The sequence below is a fragment of the Vespa crabro genome, chromosome 20 (genome assembly GCF_910589235.1).
Source record: "Vespa crabro chromosome 20, iyVesCrab1.2, whole genome shotgun sequence".
NCBI lineage: Eukaryota > Metazoa > Arthropoda > Insecta > Hymenoptera > Vespidae > Vespa > Vespa crabro.
The window spans coordinates 4,364,814-4,390,058 of NC_060974.1; the positions used below are offsets into that span (position 1 = coordinate 4,364,814).

The 25,245-nt window shown below is 28.6% G+C and overlaps 4 protein-coding genes and 1 long non-coding RNA gene across 18 annotated transcripts in view; 1 reads left to right on the plus strand and 4 right to left on the minus strand.

Moving 5' to 3' along the window:
• LOC124431068 (protein tramtrack, alpha isoform-like) overlaps window positions 1-1,176 on the minus strand; it is a 108,688-nt gene extending 107,512 nt beyond the window's left edge. Inside the window, exon 1 of one of the 2 annotated variants that reach the window (XM_046978481.1) lies at window positions 1,038-1,176. The gene's annotated coding sequence lies outside the window, so the exon portion shown is untranslated. Of the gene's footprint in view, window positions 1-252; window positions 389-1,037 lie in introns of those variants that run through there. The other variant, XM_046978483.1, reaches the window with a different exon arrangement.
• Window positions 342-4,853, plus strand: LOC124431067 (conserved oligomeric Golgi complex subunit 7). Of its 2 annotated transcripts, none has more exons than XM_046978477.1 (11): window positions 342-473; window positions 1,058-1,147; window positions 1,771-1,977; window positions 2,065-2,196; window positions 2,272-2,455; window positions 2,568-2,761; window positions 2,846-3,385; window positions 3,465-3,585; window positions 3,699-3,872; window positions 3,961-4,413; window positions 4,488-4,853. In XM_046978477.1, the coding sequence occupies exons 1-11, from the start codon at window positions 471-473 to the stop codon at window positions 4,658-4,660; spliced, it is 2,271 nt and encodes a 756-aa protein (XP_046834433.1). In that variant the 5' UTR covers window positions 342-470; the 3' UTR covers window positions 4,661-4,853. The 2 variants fall into 2 exon arrangements, with proteins under 2 accessions (XP_046834433.1, XP_046834434.1); XM_046978478.1 differs by having other exon boundaries at window positions 1,792-1,977.
• On the minus strand, window positions 3,277-4,073 carry LOC124431073. Its single transcript, XR_006943907.1, has 3 exons — window positions 3,932-4,073; window positions 3,569-3,824; window positions 3,277-3,414 (listed from the first exon to the last, which is right to left on the minus strand). It is a non-coding gene; the product is annotated as an uncharacterized LOC124431073 (long non-coding RNA).
• On the minus strand, window positions 4,692-11,563 carry LOC124431064 (condensin-2 complex subunit G2-like). Of its 6 annotated transcripts, XM_046978466.1 has the most exons (17): window positions 9,887-11,562; window positions 9,599-9,727; window positions 9,074-9,220; window positions 8,896-9,012; window positions 8,617-8,784; window positions 8,247-8,549; window positions 8,004-8,171; window positions 7,583-7,909; window positions 7,171-7,474; window positions 6,892-7,091; window positions 6,584-6,823; window positions 6,183-6,511; window positions 5,750-6,101; window positions 5,362-5,646; window positions 5,158-5,294; window positions 5,041-5,084; window positions 4,692-4,919 (listed from the first exon to the last, which is right to left on the minus strand). In XM_046978466.1, exons 1-17 carry the CDS (start codon window positions 9,977-9,979, stop codon window positions 4,783-4,785), a joined length of 3,480 nt encoding a protein of 1,159 aa, XP_046834422.1. In that variant the 5' UTR covers window positions 9,980-11,562; the 3' UTR covers window positions 4,692-4,782. The 6 variants fall into 6 exon arrangements, with proteins under 6 accessions (XP_046834422.1, XP_046834421.1, XP_046834425.1 ...); XM_046978465.1 differs by having other exon boundaries at window positions 8,617-9,012; window positions 9,887-11,563; XM_046978469.1 differs by lacking the exons at window positions 9,599-9,727; window positions 9,887-11,562 and having other exon boundaries at window positions 8,896-8,984; window positions 9,074-9,592.
• A 2,443-nt stretch (window positions 11,564-14,006) lies between these two features.
• LOC124431157 (uncharacterized protein T19C3.4-like) overlaps window positions 14,007-25,245 on the minus strand; it is a 29,350-nt gene continuing 18,111 nt past the window's right edge. For 2 of the 7 annotated variants that reach the window (XM_046978701.1, XM_046978700.1), the window contains 8 exons: window positions 24,723-25,213; window positions 24,123-24,202; window positions 22,839-23,073; window positions 17,223-17,340; window positions 16,576-16,723; window positions 16,167-16,326; window positions 15,795-15,915; window positions 14,007-14,118 (listed from right to left, as the gene is read on the minus strand). In XM_046978701.1, the coding sequence (XP_046834657.1) occupies window positions 14,042-14,118; window positions 15,795-15,915; window positions 16,167-16,326; window positions 16,576-16,723; window positions 17,223-17,340; window positions 22,839-23,073; window positions 24,123-24,202; window positions 24,723-25,037 (1,254 nt within the window). In that variant the 5' untranslated portion in view covers window positions 25,038-25,213 and the 3' untranslated portion in view covers window positions 14,007-14,041. Of the gene's footprint in view, window positions 14,119-15,794; window positions 15,916-16,166; window positions 16,327-16,575; window positions 16,724-17,222; window positions 17,341-18,186; window positions 21,578-22,838; window positions 23,074-24,122; window positions 24,203-24,722; window positions 25,214-25,245 lie in introns of those variants that run through there. The other 5 variants (XM_046978706.1, XM_046978702.1, XM_046978703.1 and 2 more) reach the window with 5 other exon arrangements.

Sequence of the window (25,245 nt, forward strand, 5' to 3'; positions counted from 1 at the left end):
CTAATATGTACGTAGACACTTAACGATCAAATTTATTGCTTGAACATTTCATAATAATAATAATTATTATAATAGTAATAATAATAATTATAATGAATTAAAAAAGAAAAGAAAAAGAATTATATATACGTAGGTATACACACGCGCGCACACACGCATATATACATAATATATATATATATGTATATGTGTATAGAGTAGGAGCAAAAAAAAGGGAGGGGGAAGAAACTGAAAAGAAAATTAAAGTCTGACCTTGGTCGTCGCGGTCCCGTGGCCGCCGTCTTGTTGAATCGGTTTTTTTTGAGTAGTAGAAGAAGAAGAAGAAGAAGAAGAAGAAGAATTTAAAAAAGAAAAAGGACAAACGAAAAAAAGGAAAAGAAACAAGCACCCACTGTTTGAGGTTAATAATCGAAGAGAACCAAGCAATCGTTCGACTTGTGTTAGAAAAGCTCCGGAACTTCTTGTGCGTTATGGTAAGCAGAAAACTAATGATGATCATTCGGATCGTTTTTTTTCTTTCTTTCTTTCTCACACACGCATACACACTTAAATCTTTCTCTCTCTCTCTCTCTCTCTCTCTCTCTCTCTCTCTCTCTCTCTCTCTCTTTGTACTAATTCGCGACAAACAATAATTAACAACACTCGAGGTACGTAAAAAACGATCGCGTCCTATCTCTCTTACTCCTTTTCTGTTCCACGTCTCTTTTCACACTCTCTCTCTCTCTCTTTCTCTCTCTCACACGTACACACACACACAAATTCATACGCTCACTCTCTCTTTTTTTCTTTCACGAAAGAAAAGCATTCTGTAAACGTTAGCGGTTACATTGTAGAATATCTATTGTATGTTTCGTATAATCAAAAAAAAAAGAGAAAAAGAGAGAGAGAGAGAGAGAGAGAAAGAAAAAGATAGAAAGAGAGAAGAAGAGAGAAAGAAAGAGACAGATAGATAATATACAGAGAAAATTTGTAACGCGATAAACAGAAAGAGTGTGATAAGAGACAGGAGAGGAGTGTCTGTGTAATCCGTTCCTAACCTTAAAATCGACGTTTTCAGGATGTATCCGCGTTTTCCGAGGATACGTTCGATGCCAAAGAATGGATCAACAAAACGTTCAAATCCACGGAAGCTCAAGAGAACAAGGATGTAAGTCTTCGTCACATTAATAATAACCAGTATCTTTCTTTCTTTCTTTCTTTTTTTGTTTCTCTTTCTCTCTCTCTCTCTCTCTCTCTCTCTCCTTCTTTCTTTCTTTCTGATTGTCTGTCTTTCTCTCTCTTTCTCTCTGTCTCTTTTTCTCCCTTTCTCCCTCCCTCGTTTTCTAGATCGTTCTCTCTCAATTTCTCTACTCGACACGGTTTTTCAATTTATGTTCGCACGGAGTACGCTCGGATACTAAACTGATGGCTTCCATCGCATGGCGGTCAATGACACCGCCGTATGTCTTTTTAATACGATAACTTTTTTATTTTCTCTTTCTTAAGGTTAAGGAACTTTCGTATATGTAGAATAACATAGAGATTTAAGTTTTTTCTCTGACTTTTCGAATTTATTCCGACAATACGATATACGTCTCAACGGCACTTTCCGTAAATCATTTATGAATGAAAAACTTATTATGAGAGAGAGAGAGAGAGAGAGGAGGGAGGGGCGGGGGGAGGGAACGTTTTCATTTAATCTAATTTTTCAATTGTTCTCAATTTTAATTATATTATTATATTGTTAGAACACGAGCGTACGTTCGAGAATATAGTATATTTCCATGATAGAATTTGTTATATTTTGTTAAGGCATTCGTCTCTTCCTTGGTCATGAAGTTACAATTATACGTACAACAAGTTAACAGTGCATTGGAGGAAACCAGTCAATCGGTATTGTCCAGCTTACCTAGAGTTCTAAGGGATAGTCAATTATTACAACAAGAAGCTTTGGCGTTAAAGGAAAAGATGACTTCTGTTAAACAAGAGATTGCCAAGGTCTTTAATATGTTATCTTTCTTTTCGATTATTATATCGGTACTTATTAATTCCGCGAGATTGTTCATTGTGAAATTTATTGAACAGGTAGAAGAATGTACTGCATCCTCTATAGAATCATTAGAAAGACTCGATAGAATAAAGACTCAACTGGAAACTGCTAAACGTGGCCTACACGAAGCTGATAATTGGAGTGCTTTAGCAAATGATGTAGAGGAAGTACGAATATTGATTTGGATACTTAAATACTTTCTTATCATTCTAATTTATTCAAAATACTTTCGTATTATATAGGTATTTGAATCGGGAGATATAGAGGTCATAGCTAGTAAATTATTTAGCATGCAAAAGTCATTAACCATGCTCATCAATGTGGTAGATTATGAAGATAAAAAGTTTCAATTAGAAGGCTTAAAAAATAGATTAGAAGCAATGGCCAGTCCAAAACTTGTTCAAGCCTTTAACACTGGAAATTTAGGTACCCACAAAAATGAACTGTGTTTGTTCATTTTTATGTTCCATCATCTCTATTTTCTTTTCTTCTTTGTTTTTAACAGTATTTTATATACAAATGTTATTTAAATTTATAGATCAGTCCAAAGTTTACGTGGATATTTTCAATAAAATGGAAAGATTACCTCAACTTCTTAAATATTATCACAATTGTTTGAAAGTATCATTAGGACAGGAATGGAGGCGAACCATTGAATTGGCACAAGATGAGAATCTAACGTATTGGTTGCATACTTATTATGACAAACTTTTATCTACTTGGCACGAACAAGTAGATATATCTTACCTATTAGATTATTATTATTATTATTTATCATTATAATTGCACAATTATAATTGTCTCATGATTTTAAAGGTGAAATGGTGCCAACAAGTGTTTCCTAATACATCCAGTGAAATTCTTATTAATGTATATGCTGATCTATTAAGAAGTTTGGATCCGAGCATATCAGAATCGATAGAATCATTATTAAAACAATATTCCAATGCTATGCAGTTAACATTATTGTTGGAACTTAAACAACTTACCAGACATTTTGCAGTAAACATAAGTGGAGCTATAGAAACGTTGTCTTCGATAAAATTAGTAAATCGAAATGTTTCTAATAATGAAACAACGGGTAATACAAAAACATTTAATCAATATGTAATATCTTTGGCGCAAGCGATATATGCGCCATATGTTCCATACGTGATGAAGTATAAAACTTACGAAGTTGCACAATTAGAACAACAGCTCCAATCTTTGGATCTATTACACGATGATCTAAGCGATACTATCAATTCTCTATCACTTAGCATTCCAAGAGTCATCGGATATGCTCACGAAGCAAATAAACGTTGTAAATTGTTTACCGATGGCTGCGGCTATCCAGGTTTACTTAAAGCGTTAAATGTATGTTTACCACTGCTTTGCCTTACAATCTAATAGAAAATCCATAAAGATAATTATGTAAAATGAATTCATTTCGCAGATATATTTTGATAAGTATATTATTAAATATCAGGCAACTATACGACAATTAGAGAGGAAAAAAGTTAAACAAGAAGATTGGAATTTATTTCAAATGTGTCTTACCTTAATGCAAAGTATAGGTATTTTTCAAATAATTATCATTACAATGGTCTTACATGGTCTTTTTTTCTTTTCTTTTTTCTTTTTTTTTTTTTTTTTTTATTTATTTTTTATTTGTATTTGTATTTTATAGGAGAATTCTTGGGACAAGTGCACCAGTTTGAAAAATCCTTAGTAATCGATATAATCGAATCTAATAATAAATTATTAAGTCATACGGCCGGACCTTTTAATCAATATAAAAAATTGCTTCTCGAACCTGTTGGACAAACCGAATTAGAACAACTTGTTGCTTCGTTTCAGAAAGGTAAATATTAGAGAACATTATCTCATTGTAAAGTACATAAATATTATATTTATAATTACTTTTTTGCAATGATATATTTTATTTACAGAAGACAAAACTATTCTTGATTCAGTTATAAAACCCATTCACAAACTTTGCTCCGATTTACATCATGCAACTTACGAAGTTATTTTTGCACCCATTTTTACCCAATTACTCTCAGTTCAAAAAGCACCTGCTTGGTCAGATGACAATAAAATGCATCTTAGTACAGATCTACCGGATTATAGCTTTGCACCTCAAGAATATATCACGCAAGTTGGTCAATATCTAATGACACTTCCTCAACATTTAGAACCATTTTTATTAAGAGATAATCCGAGTTTAACATTGGCATTAAAAGCTGCCGATCCTCAGTACGCTCAGGGATCAACCGAATCTGGTTTTACTGGTATTTTATTAGATATTATTGCCAGAGGAACTTGCCAAATGTTTCATGATCAAACATTAGCCATTGGCCGATTAAGTTCTGTTGCTTGCAAGCAACTTGCTACTGATATAGGTGATTATAATTGAATAATTATATCGTTCGAGCTGTTAAAGTTAAAGTATTAATTTTATTAATCCATATTGTAGATTACGTTGGAAACGTTTTAGAGGAGCTTGGTCTTTCGTTATCAGAGAATCTGCAACATATGTCATTATTATTACGATTACCGCCAGAGGAATATCAAAATGGTAGCTCTGGTTGCAATGCCCGGGTTGTAGCTGCGGTAAGACAAATGAGAAACATTACATTGTCTGGGTAAAATAATGACTTTACTATTTATAAAAAATATTAAAAAACATTAAATTTATATAATTTGTATAAAATATCTTACCATACATAATACATTGACAAAAGTATTGATAATTACTATTTTTGATGCAATCAAAATAGTATATTACATTCCAAAGAAAAATTATTTATATCAAAATAAAGTAACAAAATATGCCATTGAAGATTATCCTTCATTAATATTTTACAAACAAATGCTTTCATATCTATTAAGTATAATATTTCTATTTCTATAAAATATATGAATATAATATGTTTATAAAAATATTAATCATGGCAGAACATTTTTAATAGATTAACAATAAATTATTGCATATAGGTTGCATTCTTTGTTTCTCTTTTAAAACTTACTTTGTATCAACTTAATGATTGTTTCTATTGCATCAACAATAAATCTGAAACGAAAAAATTGATTTCTATTGTTAATATTAATATATAGAAAATATAAACGTACTTCGAATAAAATACCTATTATGGACAGTAAGATCACATCGTTTTTCATATTCTAACTTGATAACGTGCGTAATGTTTCGAAGTTTTTTCATGGATTTAATTGGCAAGTTAAACATATCATTTATTATCAATAATGTAGAAAGTATATCAACCTGCAATATACAATAAATATTTTGACGAAATGATTTGAAAATGCCATAAAAAAAAGTTAATACTTACTTCATTGTAGTGTATTACAGCTTGTTTTATAGCAAAAAAGCATGCATCTTGATATTTCCTTAAATATAATGTATTTTTTAAAATCTTCTCTGCGAGATATGGAAATTTAATTTTCAATATATCTGCAGAATTGTTTCTAGTGTTGTCAATAATTTCTTTACTTATATCATTGATACCAGTATTTAATACAATAGTTAAGTACGTAGCATGCATTTTTTGATCATCGTACGTAGATACGATCGTTTCAAAATATTTTTCTATTAACAAAGTTAAAATTTTTAAATTCTAAAACAAATAATTGGGTTAAATGAGTGAAAAAAAAAATATATATATATGCGAAAGAACGAAGAGTATTAATAATAAATCCATTAAAAAATTATTATCTTACATTTGTATATGCAATTATATTATCTTCGGAGTATTCATTTAAAGATATCATTGCAGCACATAAGAACTTTGGTAGAATAGTATTTAGTAAATTAGAATCTTCATTATAATATTGAGTTTTATTAAAGTGCAATAAAGCAATGATTGCTTTCAAAGCGTCATGGATAAAAATGATGCCGACGGATGAAGAAATAGATTTGAAATACAGAATTATTATTTTACAACATATCTTTGTAGACAGTTGGCATTCTTTTATCATAGAATTGCATACGTTAAAAACTATCTTCAATATATTAATTGGAAATTGATGTTTCTTATGTTCTTCCATTGTAGGCATTTTAGGTATCACTTTCCTATACAAATTTAAATTGCATTATTATTTATATGAATTTAACATGAAAATTGTTATATTATATGAACATTTATATTCATACTCTTCGACCCATGATAATATATCTTGAAGACATTCTGAAATATCGTAAACGTCAATTTTCAATAGGATATATATCATCGATAAATAATCCTTGAAAAGACCAATCAAAACTTGTTCCTTCATTATGTTACTTAATTCGTTTGAACGTGTCAATCTATTTTCCATGTGATATTGTATCACACGCAATTCTTTGCAAGCATTCACTAAATCTTCATAATATATAGTCAATAATTTCTCTTGGAAATCAATATTCAATAATTGTTTGAGTATTTCTACGGTCAATATAAGTGTCTTTTCTTGTTCTTTTATAAACAAATCATTACTATTTTCCTATGTGAAAGAGAACAAAGTAAATACTTTCTAGCTATTTAAAGGAATATAGGATTATAGGATAGTACTAACTTGATTATACTCTATCGTTGTATTTGTAAATTTTGTTATCAATTCTTTTAATAACGTAAAGACTATATCCATTTTCTCCCATTTCATTAACGTGTATAAAATTGTGATTATCATCTCATTGGAAATATTACGATTAGATAATTGTTCCACAATGGTTTCACATATATTGTTTGCATTGGTTATCATAGTAACGGGTAAAAATGAAAGTAAGAATAACGTAGATTCATTCAAAGATAATTTCTAAAACAATTTCGCTTTACTTATAAAGTAATTTTTTTTTTATTTTTAGTTAAAAACATTACTCATACCTGTATTCTATATGAACATAAAATTTGTGGCAGTATGCTTGTACAGATCCGTCGTAAGTCCCTTCCCTCTTCTTTGTCAAAATATTCTTTTGTAACATTATTTTTGTTTACATATAATATTACAGCAACTACCTCAAGTAATATATTAATTGATTCGCATGTATTAATTTCTTGTTTAATTATATCTTTGGTAGAGTTTGCTGAAGAAGCAGAAAATATTATTAATTTAGCAATTTTATATTGGCTACACAGTAAAATTGTCAAATTAATACTAAATACCATTATGTGATTTATCGTTATTCCTTTTGAATCTTTTACTGCATTTATTGCTTGTTTCATCATCTGCTAATAAACAGCATGCTTGTCTTTCAATAGTCAGTAATATAATATTTATAAGTTTAGAAGCATTATCCCAATTAATGATATACTTTGAATGAAAAAAAAACTTCCTTGTTGCCGTAATATTCTTCATTCCTATATTTATGATTTCTTGTGTGGCATTGTCATTATTTATATCATGTGGTTGTATTCGCAAACATAGTAATTTTATTAATTGCTGTAATAATTTGGACTCATTGGTATCCTAAATAAAAATGGTAAAATTTATTAAGAATACATAGATATATATTTTTTTTTCTTTTAGCTGCTATGAATATAAATGATCGATTTATTTATATCCGAATTGATTTACCTCTATGCATTTCAATAAAGTAGTTAATGCAACAATATCCCAAACTAAAATGCCACTGTGATTTTGAAGATATACGATAAGTTTAGTAAAACATTTGATAACATCTATGTCTGCGTAATATATTTGATTGACAAAGTTATTTATAAAACTTTTTACACTTGTACGAGAGTGTTTATTAGATACCATTTGTTTGATACCATTTAGGATACTTATTTTAATTTCTGAAGAAGATTTGCTTTTCATATGACATGATAAAATATTTAACCAATTTTTAATTATATTAGCAGGTATGTGCTTCCAATGAGACTCCAATATTTTAAAAGTACCCTGCAATATAGAAATATATCTATAACTATTATAAATTATTATTTTATATCAAGGAATCAATATATATATATATATATATGTAATAATTATGTACATTTATAGCTATAAGACAAACTTGCTCATTGGAATCTTTCAAAAGGTATGAAATAGCTTTTGAATATTGTTTCATGTCATTTTCATTTTGTGTCAAATGTTTCGATTCCACAGAATAAATAATAAATAGAATATCAGCTGCGTTGCATCTGACGCATGATCCAGAAGCCTGAAATAAAATTAATCCATAGATATAATTGTTGCAATATTATATCAAAATTATATCGTTTTAAAAAGTTTCTACCTTCAAATGTTCCCATAATAAACTTTTAAAATGATCATGCAACATTACTCTTATTGTATTGCTTTTATAATGATATAATGCATCTATGAATATAAGTAAATTTGTTCCAAGTTTGACTCGTCCTGTAGAATCTCTACGCGATCTAAGACAATGAAAAATAATGTTTCTGAAACATTTTTCGATTATCAACTTCTTAGTTTTATTGGTAGCACTTAACCATGCTTTGGCATACAAATTTGCATATCCTTTTATTACATCAGGTTCTGCAATTTCAAGCATTGCTTTTACATTATTATGAATCCCCTAGAATTTAATAATTATATTAAAATTATAAATAATAAATGTCTGATAGATTAATATTATATTATACCATTACGAATTCTTCTCCTAACGCAAATAATTTTAACAAAATAACTCTTCCTTCTGGTATAGACATAACGATGCTACTCCGTGATAATTCAACCAACATTTGTATATCATCGTTACGTTCTATTAAATACAGCGCAGATCTTATTTTATGTAATCGTTTAATATGTTGCTGAAAGCATGATACGTTATTTGTATAAAAACTTGCAAACATTTTTTGCATATACGAGTTTATGTATTTATGCAGATTATGAGAGTATGAATTTATGCATATATAAGTTACCAATGAACTTTCTGATGTTTCGGTCAGATGCTTTATAGCATTTATTATTACTTTTTCTTTCCATATCATATTTGACTTCCACCAATTTTCTAGAAGGTATGATATTTCATCTTTTACCTTAAAAAGAATTATTGTATATGTGTAACAGTTATTTCTATGGATCATGGATATAACAAACCTTTGTATCTTTCATTTCTGGTAATATAACCGAGTGAAGTATTATTACAATCTCTAATAATATATTTGGTAAAAATGTTCTTTGCAGCACTGTCTCCAAAGCCATTGCGGCTATCGTCTCTATCAATTTTAATGCTTGTTGCTTTTCCTAGAAATATATTTCAAACTTAATAATTTATATAATGTAATCTCTATAGACACAGGATATGTGTCACAAGTGGGAAGAAGATAATTCTAAATGGAGAAAGAGTTTGAAAATATAAAATAACACTTTTTTTTTTACATACAAGCTGTTTTCAAGAAAATTCATTGCATGCGTATAAAATTATGACTAAGATATGATTCATCAAGCGACGTATAATATTTATCTGTAAACAATGCTCTTTGATTTCTTCTGACATCTTATTTATTTGAGCAATCAGTTTTCTTTTAATTATTAAGTTTGAAATTTACTTTTAAAGATAGCAACAAGTGCTAAAATTGATAGATATATATACATATATATATATATATATAATGTTCATACTTTGGAATTTTTATTATTCGATTGTAATATAGATAGCTTTTGTGCCTTTAACAGTACTACTTTCACATGGTACCATAATTCACATAGCTCTTCTTCAGATAGGACTATTATATTTTTTGCGTCCAACTTCTGTAAAAGGAAACATTAAATATTTATTCCGACTATAATAATTAATATTTAAAATAAGTATATACGGAGATTATATTATTTTACGTAAAGGAATAAAATAAATATTGGCTATAAACTGCAAATATAATAATGTAAATTATAAATGATATGTAAACAAACCATTTTATCACATATAGTGGATATATCATAGCCTTTGGTTTTTAAAATGCGAAACAATAGTTTATCATCTATTATAACACGTTGGCAGGACATTTTTTATATAATAGAAATTATATATATCACCAAAATTAATATAGATATCTTCTCTGCTTTCAATATCTTTCTCATATAAAATTATCAATATTTTTAAACAAAATTTCTTTTTATGGTATACACTCTATTTGCTTAATTTTTATAACAGAAATATTACATATAAAATAACATATATGTATATATTTAACATAATTTTTCACATTTAAATTAATATATAATCCATCAAGATCACCCATGCCGCTTAAATTAACTTTTTAACGTGGATTCAATCACAATAATAGCATGAAGAACAAAACATATTTAACCTTCAAAGTTTTTATCGTAAATGTGTTACGTAAATATAGAAGAAATTAACGCCATCTATTAATAGCGTTACGTACTTAACGACGCGTTGGTCGAATTGCGCCAAGATAGACTCATGAACGTATTAACAAGGGGATCCAGCTGGTACCAAGAATAAAAAGTAAATTTCTATCAGATATTAAAAAAGGTTAATATAAATTATAAAAATTATACAATATTATTTCTTTACGTGATCTTTATTCGCTACAAATATGTTAAAACCGAAAAATCATCATCGCTAATAGATATCGTTCACCATGGTTGCCGCCGCGTCGTATTCAGGCTCTCCATTGAATTAATTATGATTAGCTAATAATATAAAATAATCAATCGTAAAGCTCGCAGCACCATAGTAACTTGCTAATGCACGATTCATACCTTCAAATTTTCGTATATTAGAAAGTATAAATCATACTAATCTTTGAACGGACGACGTCGACACGTTGAAAATTTTTTTACACATTCATACCATTTACACGCAAACGCGACACGTGCGTACAGAATTCTCTCTTTCTCTCTCTCTCTCTCTCTTTCTCTCTTGCGTAAATAAAGCGCCGAAGAACTAGCGTCAGTTTTTCTTTTATCACACGTATTTTATAAAGATAGGAATAGCTACAGGGAATAAATAACACGATATATTCATATCATATATATATATATATATAATATATATCTTATATATATCATATATATACACATATATATATAAATTATGATTCGTTAGTACTCTTTGACGAATTTTAGTTAGAAAGTAATAAAAGGGATATAATGGACAGAAGAAATGCAGAAAATGTTAACGTTCCAATATGGCGTCCAATATTAGATATACTACGCAAATAAAAAAAGAAACAAAAAAAAAGGAAAAAAAAAAGAAAAAAAAAAGAAAAAGAAAAAAGAAATAATAAACTCGAATTTACGAATGATAATAAGACTTTAATATACTTATTAACACTTCCTGTCATTTTCCATAAAACTTTGTATCACAAATACGTGTTTTAAAGATGGAGCCAAAAATGAACCAATCACATTTACTGCATTTGTTATTTCCATTATACAATAACTACATTGCATCGATTAATCACCAATTTGACTGTATATAAATGTGCTCGATAAAAACAACAATATAATTATATATATATATAGAAATATGTATATATAATTATATAATATACATATTTTTGTTTTATTCTGACGATTACAAATAATATTCTAAAATAATATTTTAATATTATATATACATATATATATATGTGTGTGTGTGTATCCGTGTATATATATATATATATATATATATATATATATATATGTACATATAGTTAGAATAACAAATTCGATTGTTTAATGTTTGGATATTTAAATTTTGTGGCAAAAGAAAAGTAGAATGTTATTCTCATATAGGTTAAGTGACACAACTTTATCATCATGTATACAACAAACAAACGTGGTAAAATAATTCATAAATAAACTACATTTATGAATTCGTTAATGTTAATTAATCCTCTATAAGCCAATTTATTTTTAGATTTAGATAAAAATTATATGTATAATGTGACAATTACATAATATCATTTTTAGCAAAGTGCTAATACAAGTACTAATTATTAGTTTATAAATACCAGTATAGTACTAATATAATAGAAAAATTATAATATAATCTTTTTACAAAGTATTAGCATAGTAGTTATACTGTTATAAGTAAATTACTAAGAGCTATCTTCTAGTACTATACTTGTATTTATTAAACAAAATCAAACTTAATTTTTAAAGTAAATTACAGAATTCTATACTCTATATTATAATTTGCAATTATATATATATATATATATATTAGTATAAAATATTAATAAATTGTAAAAATTATATTATAATTTTTTACTATACCGGTATAATAGTATAGTATTAATATAAATATATTAAGTATAAGTATTAATATTTTTTTTTTTTATAATTTTCCTTTTACTAATATTACTAACAGTATATATACTTATTATATATTATTACTTTTATTAGTATACTAGTTAGTATTATTTATACTAGTGTAAGTAGAAATATACTGGTATAAGTAATACATGAATTAGTATAATTAGTAATCTAATAGTGTAAGTATATTACTTTAAGTAGTACTAGTAATATACTCATATAATTATACTATACTATACTAAGCACCACAACTTAATATTTAATAAAATTATGAAAAATTTTAAATATCAAGTAACAACGAAGTTTATGATAAATATAATGAACAAAAGCTTCAAAAACACAGAAAAACAATTGTGTGTAACATGGAATTTACTACATGGCTTCATAGAGGATTAATTTGTATATTCTTTTCTCTTTTTCAATTTATTTGTTTCTTAAAATTTTTTTTTTTTCTATTATCTTTTTCTCTTTCTTTTTTACTTTTTCCTCTATCGTTCGAAGTAGTTGTTGTAGCACTTGTGCGTATTTTGTCGACGTTGTTTAGCGAGTTACAAACACGATGCTTAATATGAATAATGTCTCATTATTAAAATAATTAATTATCGAAGTAATCAAAGTGGCACTATTTCAGTATGTGTTTCTCTCCCTCCCTCTCTCTCTCTCTCTCTCTCTCTTTCTCTCTCTCTTTTTTTCTTTCTTTCATATCTGAATATCAATTGTTTCATTTTGACTAGAATTATTTAACTAACATCAGCTATGAGATTACATCGTCAGTCTGTCTATGTTGGTGATATTTCAAAATCATATTTAATTCGTCCTTTATTTTCTTTTACAATCATTCGATCATGATATTAACCAAAGTTAAATAGTCTTAAAGCTGTAGTAGTAATATATATATATATATATATATTCTGTAAAACGGAGCAAGTACTGTAGCTTAGAGAGCTGCTGCTAATTACTATCAGAGAAGAGGCATGCAAGGAACACGACGAACGTTTTAGTTTTTCTCTTATTTTCATTCTTTTTCTATTTTCTTTTTTTCTTTTTTAATCATTTTTTTTTGACTTTTTTGTCTCCTTTTGAGTTTTATGTGTTTTTTTCCCTGTTTTCTTTTCCTCTCTCTCTTTCTCTCTCTTTCTCTTGTTTTGTTAATTATAAAAAGAGAAATATACGTTCGTCGAAAGCAGTTCATTAAAATTATTATTATTGCATATTGAATTGTAAGCAAAGTCAAAATGCTTTTTGTGCCTACAATTCGCATAGAATGAAATTTGCTTAAAATATACCAAAAGTTGTTATTATTATTTTTTTTTTTTTGGATGACCGTGAGCAACGATGTCATCATGATCCGTCATCATTAAGCCATTCCTTTGTTACTAATATTTTTCTTTTCTCTCTCTTTCTCTCTCTCTCTCTCTTTCTCATATTTATTTCTTTTTGTTTCATTCATTATTTAAGCAAGAAAGTAGTCATGCTTATCCAATAACATTTTTTCAAATCACATGAGTAACGATCCAATGCTTAAAAAAAAGAAAAAAAAAAAAAAAGAAAGAAATCGCATTCAAAGTAGCACTAATATACTAAAGACACCATTGATAAGTTACACAAGGTGTCTAACTCGCTTTATCAATATTTTGCTGCTGACCATTGCATTTGTCGTATGAATGTACGTCATGCAATATGTGAATATTCGAATATCCGATATAACACGATTAAATGTGAATTTTTTGTAAGAGATTTTCTATTTCTTTTTCGTTTTTTTTTCTTTTTTCTTTTTTTCTGTTTTATTCCTTTATGCGGTCAGCAGCCGGTAAATTTCATGCTACTTTCTTCTTGTTGCTCTTCTTGCTTCGGGGTAGAGTAGCAAAACTTGTTATCTGCAATACAAGAAGAAATAATTTAGTCGTGCAATTGTTAATAACAATGTATTATTAAACTAAAAAATTAAAAAAAAAAAATATATATATATGTAAAAGAATATATACACTATTAATAATTATATTGCTAATTATGTGTGAATATTGTAATAGTCATATGACTGTCATTCTGTTATTTGTTTTAAGTTTTTTTTTTTAAATGGATGAAATGCACGCAATTTTTTTTTTTTTTTTGGAAGATAAAAAGATTAGCATGCAATATGAATCTAGACACATTAATGTGCTTTATGTGTTAAACTTATGTAACACACACACACATTAGTTATATGTTATATCGAATTTCTTCAAAAGATCATTTTCATACAATTACAGTGGACCAACCCGTTTTTCTTGCCATGTTCCGATGTATTCTAAAGTTGTGTCAAACAAAAATAGGATAGGAATAAGGATCGATTGTTTTTTTTTTTTCTTTTCTTTCTTTTTTCTATTCCATTTTCAAGCAATATTCTCATCGGAGTAAACTTTTCTCGAGGCACCAGGCGATCGTGACATTTGTGGTATTGATATACGTTTCATTGAAGTCACTTTTCTGTCAGAATCTTCTCTTTTATCGGATAAAATATTCTGATCACATTTATCAAAAGTCAAATCTTTTTTGAAATTATTTTCATCGACTTTGTCGTTATTAACGTTGCTTGAAATTTCATTAGGATCTATATCATGTTGTTCATTATTAATCTTATTTGAAAAAATATCCTGAGATCCTATACTGACAGATCTTGATCTAGAGCTATAATATTCAGAAACAGATGGACTAGATTCATCGTCTTTGTTCGATCCGCTTGAAGTTTTGTGAAAGGCACCTTGAAAAATATTTTTTGGAATAGTTAATAATTTTGCGATACCATCCTTCTTACTTCGTTTCTTCCGTTTACTTTTTGTTTGAGCTGTGTGAGCTATGAAAACGTCTTTGGCACTGTCAATATTTGAAAAAGTTTTTACCATGCCAGTTTTAATTACTAGGGTTGCTTTTAATGCATTTTCCGATTGACTGTCTTCAGATAGGACGACTTCATCGTCCGTTAAAATCGGTGTCTTTGGTGCTGGCTTTTTGTTATATTTACCAGCACGATCATTATCGTCAGAGTTACTTCGAGTTAAATTCGTTGTGGGCAAAACATTTAAAGAATCAACATTTCTAAAATTTTCTAAAGATTGTGCCTCGCCCATGGCAAACTTACCAATCCGATTTAATTTTTCCTCGGATGATACTATCTTCGTGACGGCCTTGTGCGCATTATTTAAAAGTTCTTTCAATTCGTCCAGCTTCTCTCGACAAATCTCATCCTTGATTTTATCAATATCCACATCGATGACGGCTGTTTGCGAAGAATTTTTACGAACATCGCTCTTTTCACAATTCTTCTTATTTTCCATATCTTTTTGTTGAAGATCTGATTCTGTGCTTGATGGTTTTGTTAAAATTTCAGTTGACCTTTGACAGTCCTTCGAGTTATTATCTATTTCTGAAAGTTCAGTCTGAAGTTTATCAGGTACTTCATCTGTCTCGGATGTTAAATTTGGTACAAACCAAACCTCAGATTCTTCGGATGACGATTTAGATTCTCTTTTTATAATATCATCGTTTAACAATCGTTCATTGTTATCGAACTTACTAATCTTCTGACGATCATCATTCGGAGTCAGGAATAACAAAAGTTGATGAACTTGGTCAGGAGTGAGGAAGGTTAATGGCGATGGAAGAAGGTCGTCGTACTCGGATTCCTCTCCAGTGTCCTTCAAATATCATAAGCGTTGAAAACAATTAAATGTTTCGAGTTCTACCAATTGGTTTTCATACAATTGTATGGAGAGAAAAAAAAAAAGTAAAAATTAAAAATAAAAATAAAGAAATAACACATGAAGTCATATTTAGATATACAATAAAAATCGGAACGACAAATAACGAGAAAAAAAGTTGATGACATATTTCCAATATTTTAATATAGATTTAACATTTTTTCGAGGATTACTCTTGGAGTACCAACCTCAGGTGTTTTTTTTGTTGTCGAGCGAGGCTTCACGCGTGTCCTGGCTCCAACACTCGATGTTCTAACTAATGCGTCACCTTGGGATGCTGCTCGATGAGATTGCAATGCTTCGCCGCTACTGTATCCGCTGGATATATCGTCGGAGGATCTGATATTACTGTAATATTGTGAATAATAATAAAAAAAAAAAAAAAAAAAAATGAAGAAAAGAAAACACTAACAAAACTCATCATCGATAAAAATCATGATTCATAGTCATTGTCGATTAACGATCCTTTCTAAAAGTATATTTTGGTATTATTATATTCTTCGTTGATCAAGTATTAGGACGAATGTCTTTGCGAAAAAAATTTCTTATAAAAAAAAAATAAACTTCAACGATTAAAAATATTATATATTTACGTACGTTAAACTAGTTATTGGTTCTCTAGGCCTTGGCTGGATCATATCGACGTCTACTTCAGAAAAGTACATTTCTACTCTATTGGTGCTGGATTGTGTCCTTCGTGGACTGTATCCTCTTCTCCCTACATGCTCTCTTCGACGAGGTTCCACTAAGAGTTTATTGATCACATTAAATATATAACAAAAATTACAGGTATTTGAGAAGAAATCACTTTCCAAAAAGACACGAGTAAAAAAAAAAAAAAACAAAGTAAATATTTACATGCGCTGTGTAGTTGACTCAGAATCGTGCAAGTATTTTTTTATTAAACTTTCTTGTAACCAATCGTGATATATTTGTTTAGACATTATGAATGGTAATACATACAAAAATGACCACACTGGGAGTAAACATGTTTTCAAAACCTAATATATATATAGAATACGTAATTATTTAAATAATACTTCACAATTATTAGTTTTGTTCTTATTGTTCAATGCAAATAAAACAGAATAACAAATAAATAAATAAAAAAAAAAATATATATATATATATACATATATGTATATAGTAAATGTGAATTTAAAGAGGTCAGGTCAGGTCAAAAGAGTGACTTAAATGGTTGTCAACGTGTATTAAGAAATACTTATATAGAATATAAAAACCACCTTCCATGTCAGTCTCGTCTCGCGATTCAGGCAAGCTTCTATTTTCGACATCCTTTCCACCAGTCAGATCGCTTAAACTATAGCTTTTCCTCAATTGTTGAACCAATCCACCGCCCCCCTGAAAAAACATAATCTCTGTTTTAGAAAAAAATCATTACGAATTTAACGTCTATTGACTTTTTTTTCTCTCTTGAATTTTTGTAAATTGTAATGATTAAGGAGAAAAAAAAAGAGAAAGAAAGAAAGTGAGAGAAAGAGATAAAGAAAAAGAAATTGAGAGAGAGAGAGAGAGAGAGAGAGGAAAGAATAAAAGGCAAAAAAAAAATAATAAAATCTTACCAACCAAGAAAGGATGTTAATGTGTTATCTGGGCCGTCACCAGTGCGAAGGTAGTAAGTGTCCAATGTTTATTTTTTATTTTTTTTTTCTGTCTGAGGGGTGAGTGGCGTTAAAAAAATTCTTCTCTTGTTTGTATTTCTCTTTCTTTTTTTTTTTTTTTTTCTTCAGCGCTCGCTGAAAAGCTCGGATGCGTCCACGTGACGATAACTTTCAAGCGATTACATATTATAATAACATCTTGATGTTAAACGCTTACGATATTTGAACAGTTACAATGTGAAAAAAATTTTTTTTCTTTAATTATATATTTATTATTATTATTATTATTATTATTATTATTATTATTAGTATTATTATTATTAATCTTATTAATCGTCAGCCAGCCTTTAATGCATATTAATGCCTTAGCGAATAATTGCAAAACATTCAATCGTTTCAAAAGTCCATTTTATTAATTTAAAATTATAAGATAAAGAAGAAGGATAGAGAGAGAGAGAGATAAATAGAAATAGTACGCGTGTATGTGTATGTGCGAGAGAGAGAGAGAGAGAGAGAGAGAGAGAGAGAGAGAGAGAGAGAGAGAAAGAGAGTGTGATAAAGGAATGGAAGTGCGAGTAAAAGAACGTTATTAGCAAAATGTTTTTTATTTGGGAGAAAAAAAGAAGAGGAAAGAAGAATCCTTATAATATTTTTATAGAGAATCTTTGGAAACGCATATCAAAAGTCTTACACGCTATAAATATTAAGATTCTTTAAACATACGTATACAAGAAGAACAAAAAAAAGAATATAAATAAAAAGAGAAAACAAATAAAATAGTGATGTAATAGAATAGTGATGTATAATATTGTTACAACCAAAAGAAAATTTACGAATAAATTATCAATTCAATCGATACTTTCATTAAAAAAAAAAGATGATATATAAAAAAAAAAAGAAATTAAAAAAGATAAAAAGGAAAAATGATATTATTCACAGCTTATATAATTCGTTCTAATTTCTATATAATATATATATATATATATATATTATTCGTTATATTTCGAACGGAAGAAAAAATCGTAAAATCTCTTTGTGCACATTGTAAAAATCAGATTAATCAAATTCTCTGACTCAAAAATCTTTGTTTATATTCATGTCTATGAATAATAAATTGGTAACTCTCGTAATTACTTAATTGCAAGTTAGATAACAGATTAGATAAATAAGATTAGTGTTAAAGAGCGTAACGTAACAATGACATGATCACGCTCTTTATTCAATTAATCTTTTATATATATATATGTATGTATGTATGTATGTATGTATGTTTGTGTACATGTATATCTCTTATTACTTTTTCTTACAACCATATATCACTTGGGCGTATTTTTATTTTAATCACACAAATGCATCCACACGCATACACACAACGGCACACACGTATTCGCAGTCTTCAACTCTGTTTTCTTTTTTTATTTTTTTTTTTTTATTTTTTTTCCCTAAAGCTCTCTGTATAACGATACAGTTTTTTTGTGCTTTCTCTTGCTTTTTTTTTTCTTTTTTTACTTTTTTTTTTATTTTTTTATTTATTTATTTTTTTTTATTTTTTTTAAGGTTTTTCGCACACGCAAAAACATGGTAGATATAAAAATTATGTGTAATAGGAAAAGAAAGGCAATAATAATTAAGAAAGAAAAAGATTGACATATACATAGCGCATAAGTTCCACACAATATATAAGATTCCCATATGGAAAAAAAAAAAAAAAGAAAAAAAGAAAAAACAATTATGTAAAAATCCAATAATACAATTCAACTTCTATATTGAATTAGGAATATAGTAGGAATAATAATAATAATAATAGTAATACATAAGAAAAAAAAAGAAAGAAAAAAAAAAGCAATATATGACGTCACGCGACAGCATTTTAATTTCGTCGATTGTCTTCGTTCTTGAGTATTAATTAATATTTAATAACGATTCAATTATATGCTGAACAATAAAACATGCGGAATTTAAAATCATACAGACAGACGTTATAAAAATCGTTATAATGTTGTTTTCTTTATTTCGATTTTATTAATTTTGTTAATCTATCCGATCAACTTCCAGTCTTATTGTGCTTTTCTTTGACTTCGCATTTTCTAATATCTTACGATGATTAATTGTTAAGATGCGTCGCTGATTATTCATCATCATTCTTTAATAATACCTTACCAGAAAAATTTTTATCCAAAATTATAAATTAATTATAATTTTGAAATCAATCAGATAGATGTATTATAAAAATTGTTTAAATGTTGGATGATATTGATCCTTACCAAATTTTTTTTTTTTATTGTCTTTCGTTGACATCGCATTTTATAACTATCATGTAATTAATAATTAAGATGCATCCTTGATTATACGTTATCGTTCGTTAATATACATATGTGAGAGAAATTTTAATTATAAATTAATTATAATTTGAAATCAATCAGGTTAATGTTATATATATATATAAACATTTGTAACTTTGGCTTTTGACCTGATCGACTTCCGTTTTTATTGTCTATCATTAACATTACGTTCATTCTGTAATATTATTGGAACATTCGTGCGTTGTTGAAAAACTCGTTTTCTCAAGTCGAGTTAACAATGAAACTTTTAAAATCAATCAGGGTAGATATTAAAAAAAAAAAAAAAAATGCCAAGTATCAATCTGAGTTTCTATCTGATCGATTTACAATTTTATGGATTGCCATTGCATTCTGTAATATCCAAATTGTAATAATTAATTTATGAGTGAAGCTGTTATCTTTATAAATCTTCAAAATCGAAATTTCAAATCGATCAGATAGTTATTTATAAAAATTGTTCTAACCCCGATACCTTATTTATTTATTTACTTTTTTTTTTTTTTTGATTGTCTTTCATCGACAATTTACATTTGTAATATCACGTAAAAAGTTATTCTCGACATTCGAGATAATATTTTCTTTCTGTATCTTAAACAAAATAAAATTTTAAGAACGATCGGATAAATATTATTTATACATACATACATACATACATATATATATATATGTATATATATATAAAAAATAAAATTAATGATGAGCCTTCAATCTTAGTTTTTATATCCGATCGATTTTCAATTTTATCGTCTTACGTTGATATTCTTGTTCACGTTAATAACAGTCGCAGGGTGAAATTGTATATATCATTAATTCGTTATCTTGTTATAATTTTACAATAGAAATCTTATGCCAAGAAAAAATCGAAAAAATCAATTAGATTCCTCGATTAATCTTAATGGTTTAATAGCTAATTGAATGAAAGTTATTTCTTTCTTTCCTTTATTTTATTTATTTATTTTTTTTTTTTTTTCTAAATCATCATTCCAAACAAACTCTATTCAATAAGTGTACTCATTGAAGAGATTTTTTCAAAAACTTTTCAATTTGCGGCGAACGATCAAGTTCTTATAAGTGAAATTAAGAGAGAAAAAGAAAAGAAGAAGAAAAAAAAATAAAATAAAATAAAAGAAAATAAAAACAAATCAGAGTTTACTAACAAGAGTTTATCAAATCGTTGTCGTCACTAAATTCAGGTTCATAAATCGTTTTCGTAGTAATCTTACATGATCTTGATTTTTGTCGTCGTGTTATTTCGACATGTTCCTTTCCGGTTTTCTTCATTCTGATTGGCCTTCCTTCGGGTTCCTTGAAAGTTTCCTCAACGATTAAATTTTCCTGGACCTCTTCGTATAGTTCCTCCTCCTGTTCGAGTTCCTCCTCTCCACTGCTCGAAGAGTTTTCAAATTCCTCGTTGAGAATCTTCGCTACTGTTAAACGATTGATCTTAGGAAGTTGTATTTTCTTTGTAGTCGATACTACTTTATCATCTTTCGTCAGGCTCATGGGGTCCTTTTTATTCCGTGCTCGGAGCGTCATCGATGGTGCTTTGTTGGGGTTGGCTGAGCTAAAAATCGCCGGGTCTGATTGTCTCGGTTCGATCTCATTCAATGAACTTGGTATTATGCTCGGAAGGTTCTGTCCTTGTAGTCAACGTTTTTATAATTTTTATTTTGTATCATGTTGGATTTTTTTTTTTTTTTTTTTTTTTTTAATATATATATATTAAAAATATATATATATTAATATATATTTTTTTTTGTATACGAGATATGTAGTTTATTTTTATATTATTATTATTATTATTATTATTATTATTATTATTATTATTATTATTGTTTTTAGGAAGCAGCATTTTTGTTAAACAGCACCGATGCTCGACAATAGTTAAAGGCGATTTGTAATGTATATAATAAATCGTATAGTAGGATATGATGATTATTGTAGTTGTTGTTGTTGTCGTTGTTGTTTGTTGGTGACGTTTTTAATTTGATTTTTTTTTTGTTTTTAAAGTTAAATGGTGACGGCGATGGTGGGAATAAGGCGTTGCAGCGTGCGAAGGGAAGCGGGCGAGTAAAACGAAAACAGAAAATCAAGAACAAACACAATGTGATTAGCGATGATAAGGATTTTGGCGAGGAGATTCGCTCGTCCGTTTTTAGGAAACGTCTTTACGCTTAATCATTGTCGATATTTTGATATAACCATTTTGATCATTCGATTTCGTTTTAAATAAAATTTATCAAAAGTTCCTATTTTGAGTGCTCGATTATAAAAGAATTTTTTATCGAATTAATCAAAGTAAGAAAAAAAAAAGAAAGAAAAACAAAAAATATTCCATAGCAAGTGAAAAAAGAAAGTGTAAATCATCATTGAATTTTGTTTCGAATAAAATTCATCGAACAAAAATTTCAATTTTTGATAAAAAGATGGATCACAAGTGGGAAAATATATGAATGACCAATACCACAAGGTCAATAGTGTGATACATTCATTTTCTTTGGAGAAATTTATCAAAAATTTCAATCTTTCGAGTTAAAAAAAAAAAAAAAAGAAAAAAAAAATCAAAAAAGGATCACAAGAGGAAGACAAATGAGATCAATATCACAAGGTGAATCGTGTGATTCTAATTTTATTTCTAATAATTTATCAATAATTGAAATTTTTCTATCAAAGTCGTAAATAATTATAGTTGATTCACCCCGTGAACGAACGCAACAATATATAAACAACGTACAAACAATGTAAATGAATCATTGATAAATGATAAGCTAATTTTGGAGATCGGCACAGAAGCTCCTCTCCTCGCATGTCTAACGTCTAAGAAAAAGAAGAAAGAAAGGAAAAAAAAAAAAAAAAAATCCAATATTATTACAACAATCTCATTCTTTTGGCTTACCTTGATAGCGGTTTGCATGAGCACAGTAGTTGCATAGTTTACACCTCTGGTGCCAAGATGGAGGACAGCTTTGTATCCCTGTTCTGTAGCACGTGCAAGGGCCTCATCGATTTCAGCTTCTCGACGGGTCAATGCAGGATGAACGAAACGTCGATACAGTATACTCGAGCCCTTAGTTGCAGGGCTCAATAGCCAAAGCACCAAAATAATCTTGATCTCATAATAAAACGGGAACCTATATGATAAATCAATTAATTAACATTTCCATTCACATTGTCAAAGGATATAATCTCGTATCTAAACATTATTAAATTAAATTAGAAATATCATTTCTTTTCTTTCTTCCTTTCTTTTCTTTTCTTTTTTTTTTTTTACATTACGATTTATTTTTCAATTTTTCTTTCCTCCCACCTCACCTCCCTACCCACCCACTCACCACAAGTCTTTTCACTTTTCAATTAACCACGTACGCCAAGTTAACTTGTTGAACTATCATGAAAAAAAAGGAAAAGAAAAAAAAAAAAAGAAAGAAAGGAAAAGGAACAAATGTTTATTAACACAAAAGTGGTAAAAAGGAAAATAATCTTGGGTTATTATATTTTTACAAGACGCGGAGGAAAAAAACTAAACGGAGAGAAAGTCACACGAGTGGAAAAAAAGGAAGAGGTGGGGAGAAAGAGGGAAAGAGAGAGAGAGAGAGAGAGAGAGAGAGAGAGAGAGAGCAAAGTGCAAAACGTTTATAAAACCAGACGCCAGAATAGACGCGGGTTTTAGCTTCCTTTTTGCTTGTAATTCGAGCATGAAGAGAGATCTGGCATGAGAAGGAGAGAAAGACTAAGGGAGAGAGAGAGAAAGAAAGAGAGAACACAAATAGAAAAACAAAGAAAGTAAAAGAGTAAAAGGAATAGATAGAGAGAGAGAGAGAAAGAGAGAGGAGGGCTGAATCCTCAGAAGTGCATGTAAGCCAATATCTATCTCGTCCGAAATTAGACTTTCGAAATTCCCTGGTGTATACCAAGTGTATGGACCACGCGGTCTGTCTCGGTTTATTGGCCTCGTTGACGCGATCCTGTGGCGCCTTCAGAAATTCGACGATATCGAATTCGTTCTATACAAAATAATTCTCCCAGACGGGCTATGTTATTTTCCTCATGGTCTTCTTCCCAACCCCGCCATCCCTCCTTCCTTTCCACCCTTACATTCACTCCGTAATTCATCGAAAAATTTTTCTCTTTAGAAATATGATAGCTATTTGATGCGTGTGTGCGCGTATGTGTGTCTTACCAAAAGCTGAAGAAAACGTCCGTGAATGTCTCAGCACAAGTAAAAAGAGCGAATACGATCCAGTACATCATCCATTTGACCTAAAAAAAAAAATGCCGAACATCAAGACAATTTTTAACAAAAAAAGAAAAAAAAAAGAAAGAAAAAGAAGAAGAAAGAAAAAAAGTTATAATCGCAAAAATTTTACATGTCATATTTTTCAGATATAACATATTTTTATTCGACGTTAATGTCTTCTTTGATATTTTTTCTCTTTCTTCTTTTTTTTTTTTTTTCTTTTGAAATAAATTCATTTACAAGCTTACACATTTTTGTAAACATTTATAGTATAATGGTAGCAATTTGATATATTAGTATAATTGCATTATACTAATACTTGATTAAAATATACCGCAATATAATTATACTATACTGTAATATATATTTATATTTTATATTTACTTATTGTATATTTTTGTAGACGCTAAAAATTGAGTTATAGACGATTAAATTAAAAAAAGTTAAGAGAAAAAAGAAAGAAGAAGAAAAAAAAATTGAAATTCTTGAACGATCTGATCTGATCAAGACGATAATTAAATGATAGTTTAGTATAATACTTACATATTCCTTAACATTTTGCGTTCTTACTGCTTTGTAGGAGGCATAGGCCGGATATAAAGTACCAAAGACTAATCTGAAAATTGGATACAAAAGTATGTAAGTTAAAGATTTCGGTAAAACAATGGCAAGGAAAACTGCCAATATCCCCAAGTTGCTCAAAGTCATTCGAACAGGAAGCCTATCAACGAAACGCTGTGCCCAGTTCATCAAATGTATTATCTTTCTACGGAGTGCTATGATTTGAAGATCTTCATTGATATTATTATCGATCCTTTTCGTTCTCGTTATCAACAAGTGTTTATTTTCGATCTCCATCTTTTTATTATTATTATTATTTTTTTTTTTTAATTCATGGCATATATCTTTATTTTTTTATATCTTTCTTTCTTTGTCTCTCTCTCTCTCTTTTTCTGTCTCTCGTGTGATGAAAAAATTGTCGTTCTCCCCGATAGAAACTTCCAAATCGTCGGTCGATCAGCCGATTCGATGAACTGTAATAGAAAGAAAAAAAAAAAAAAATAAA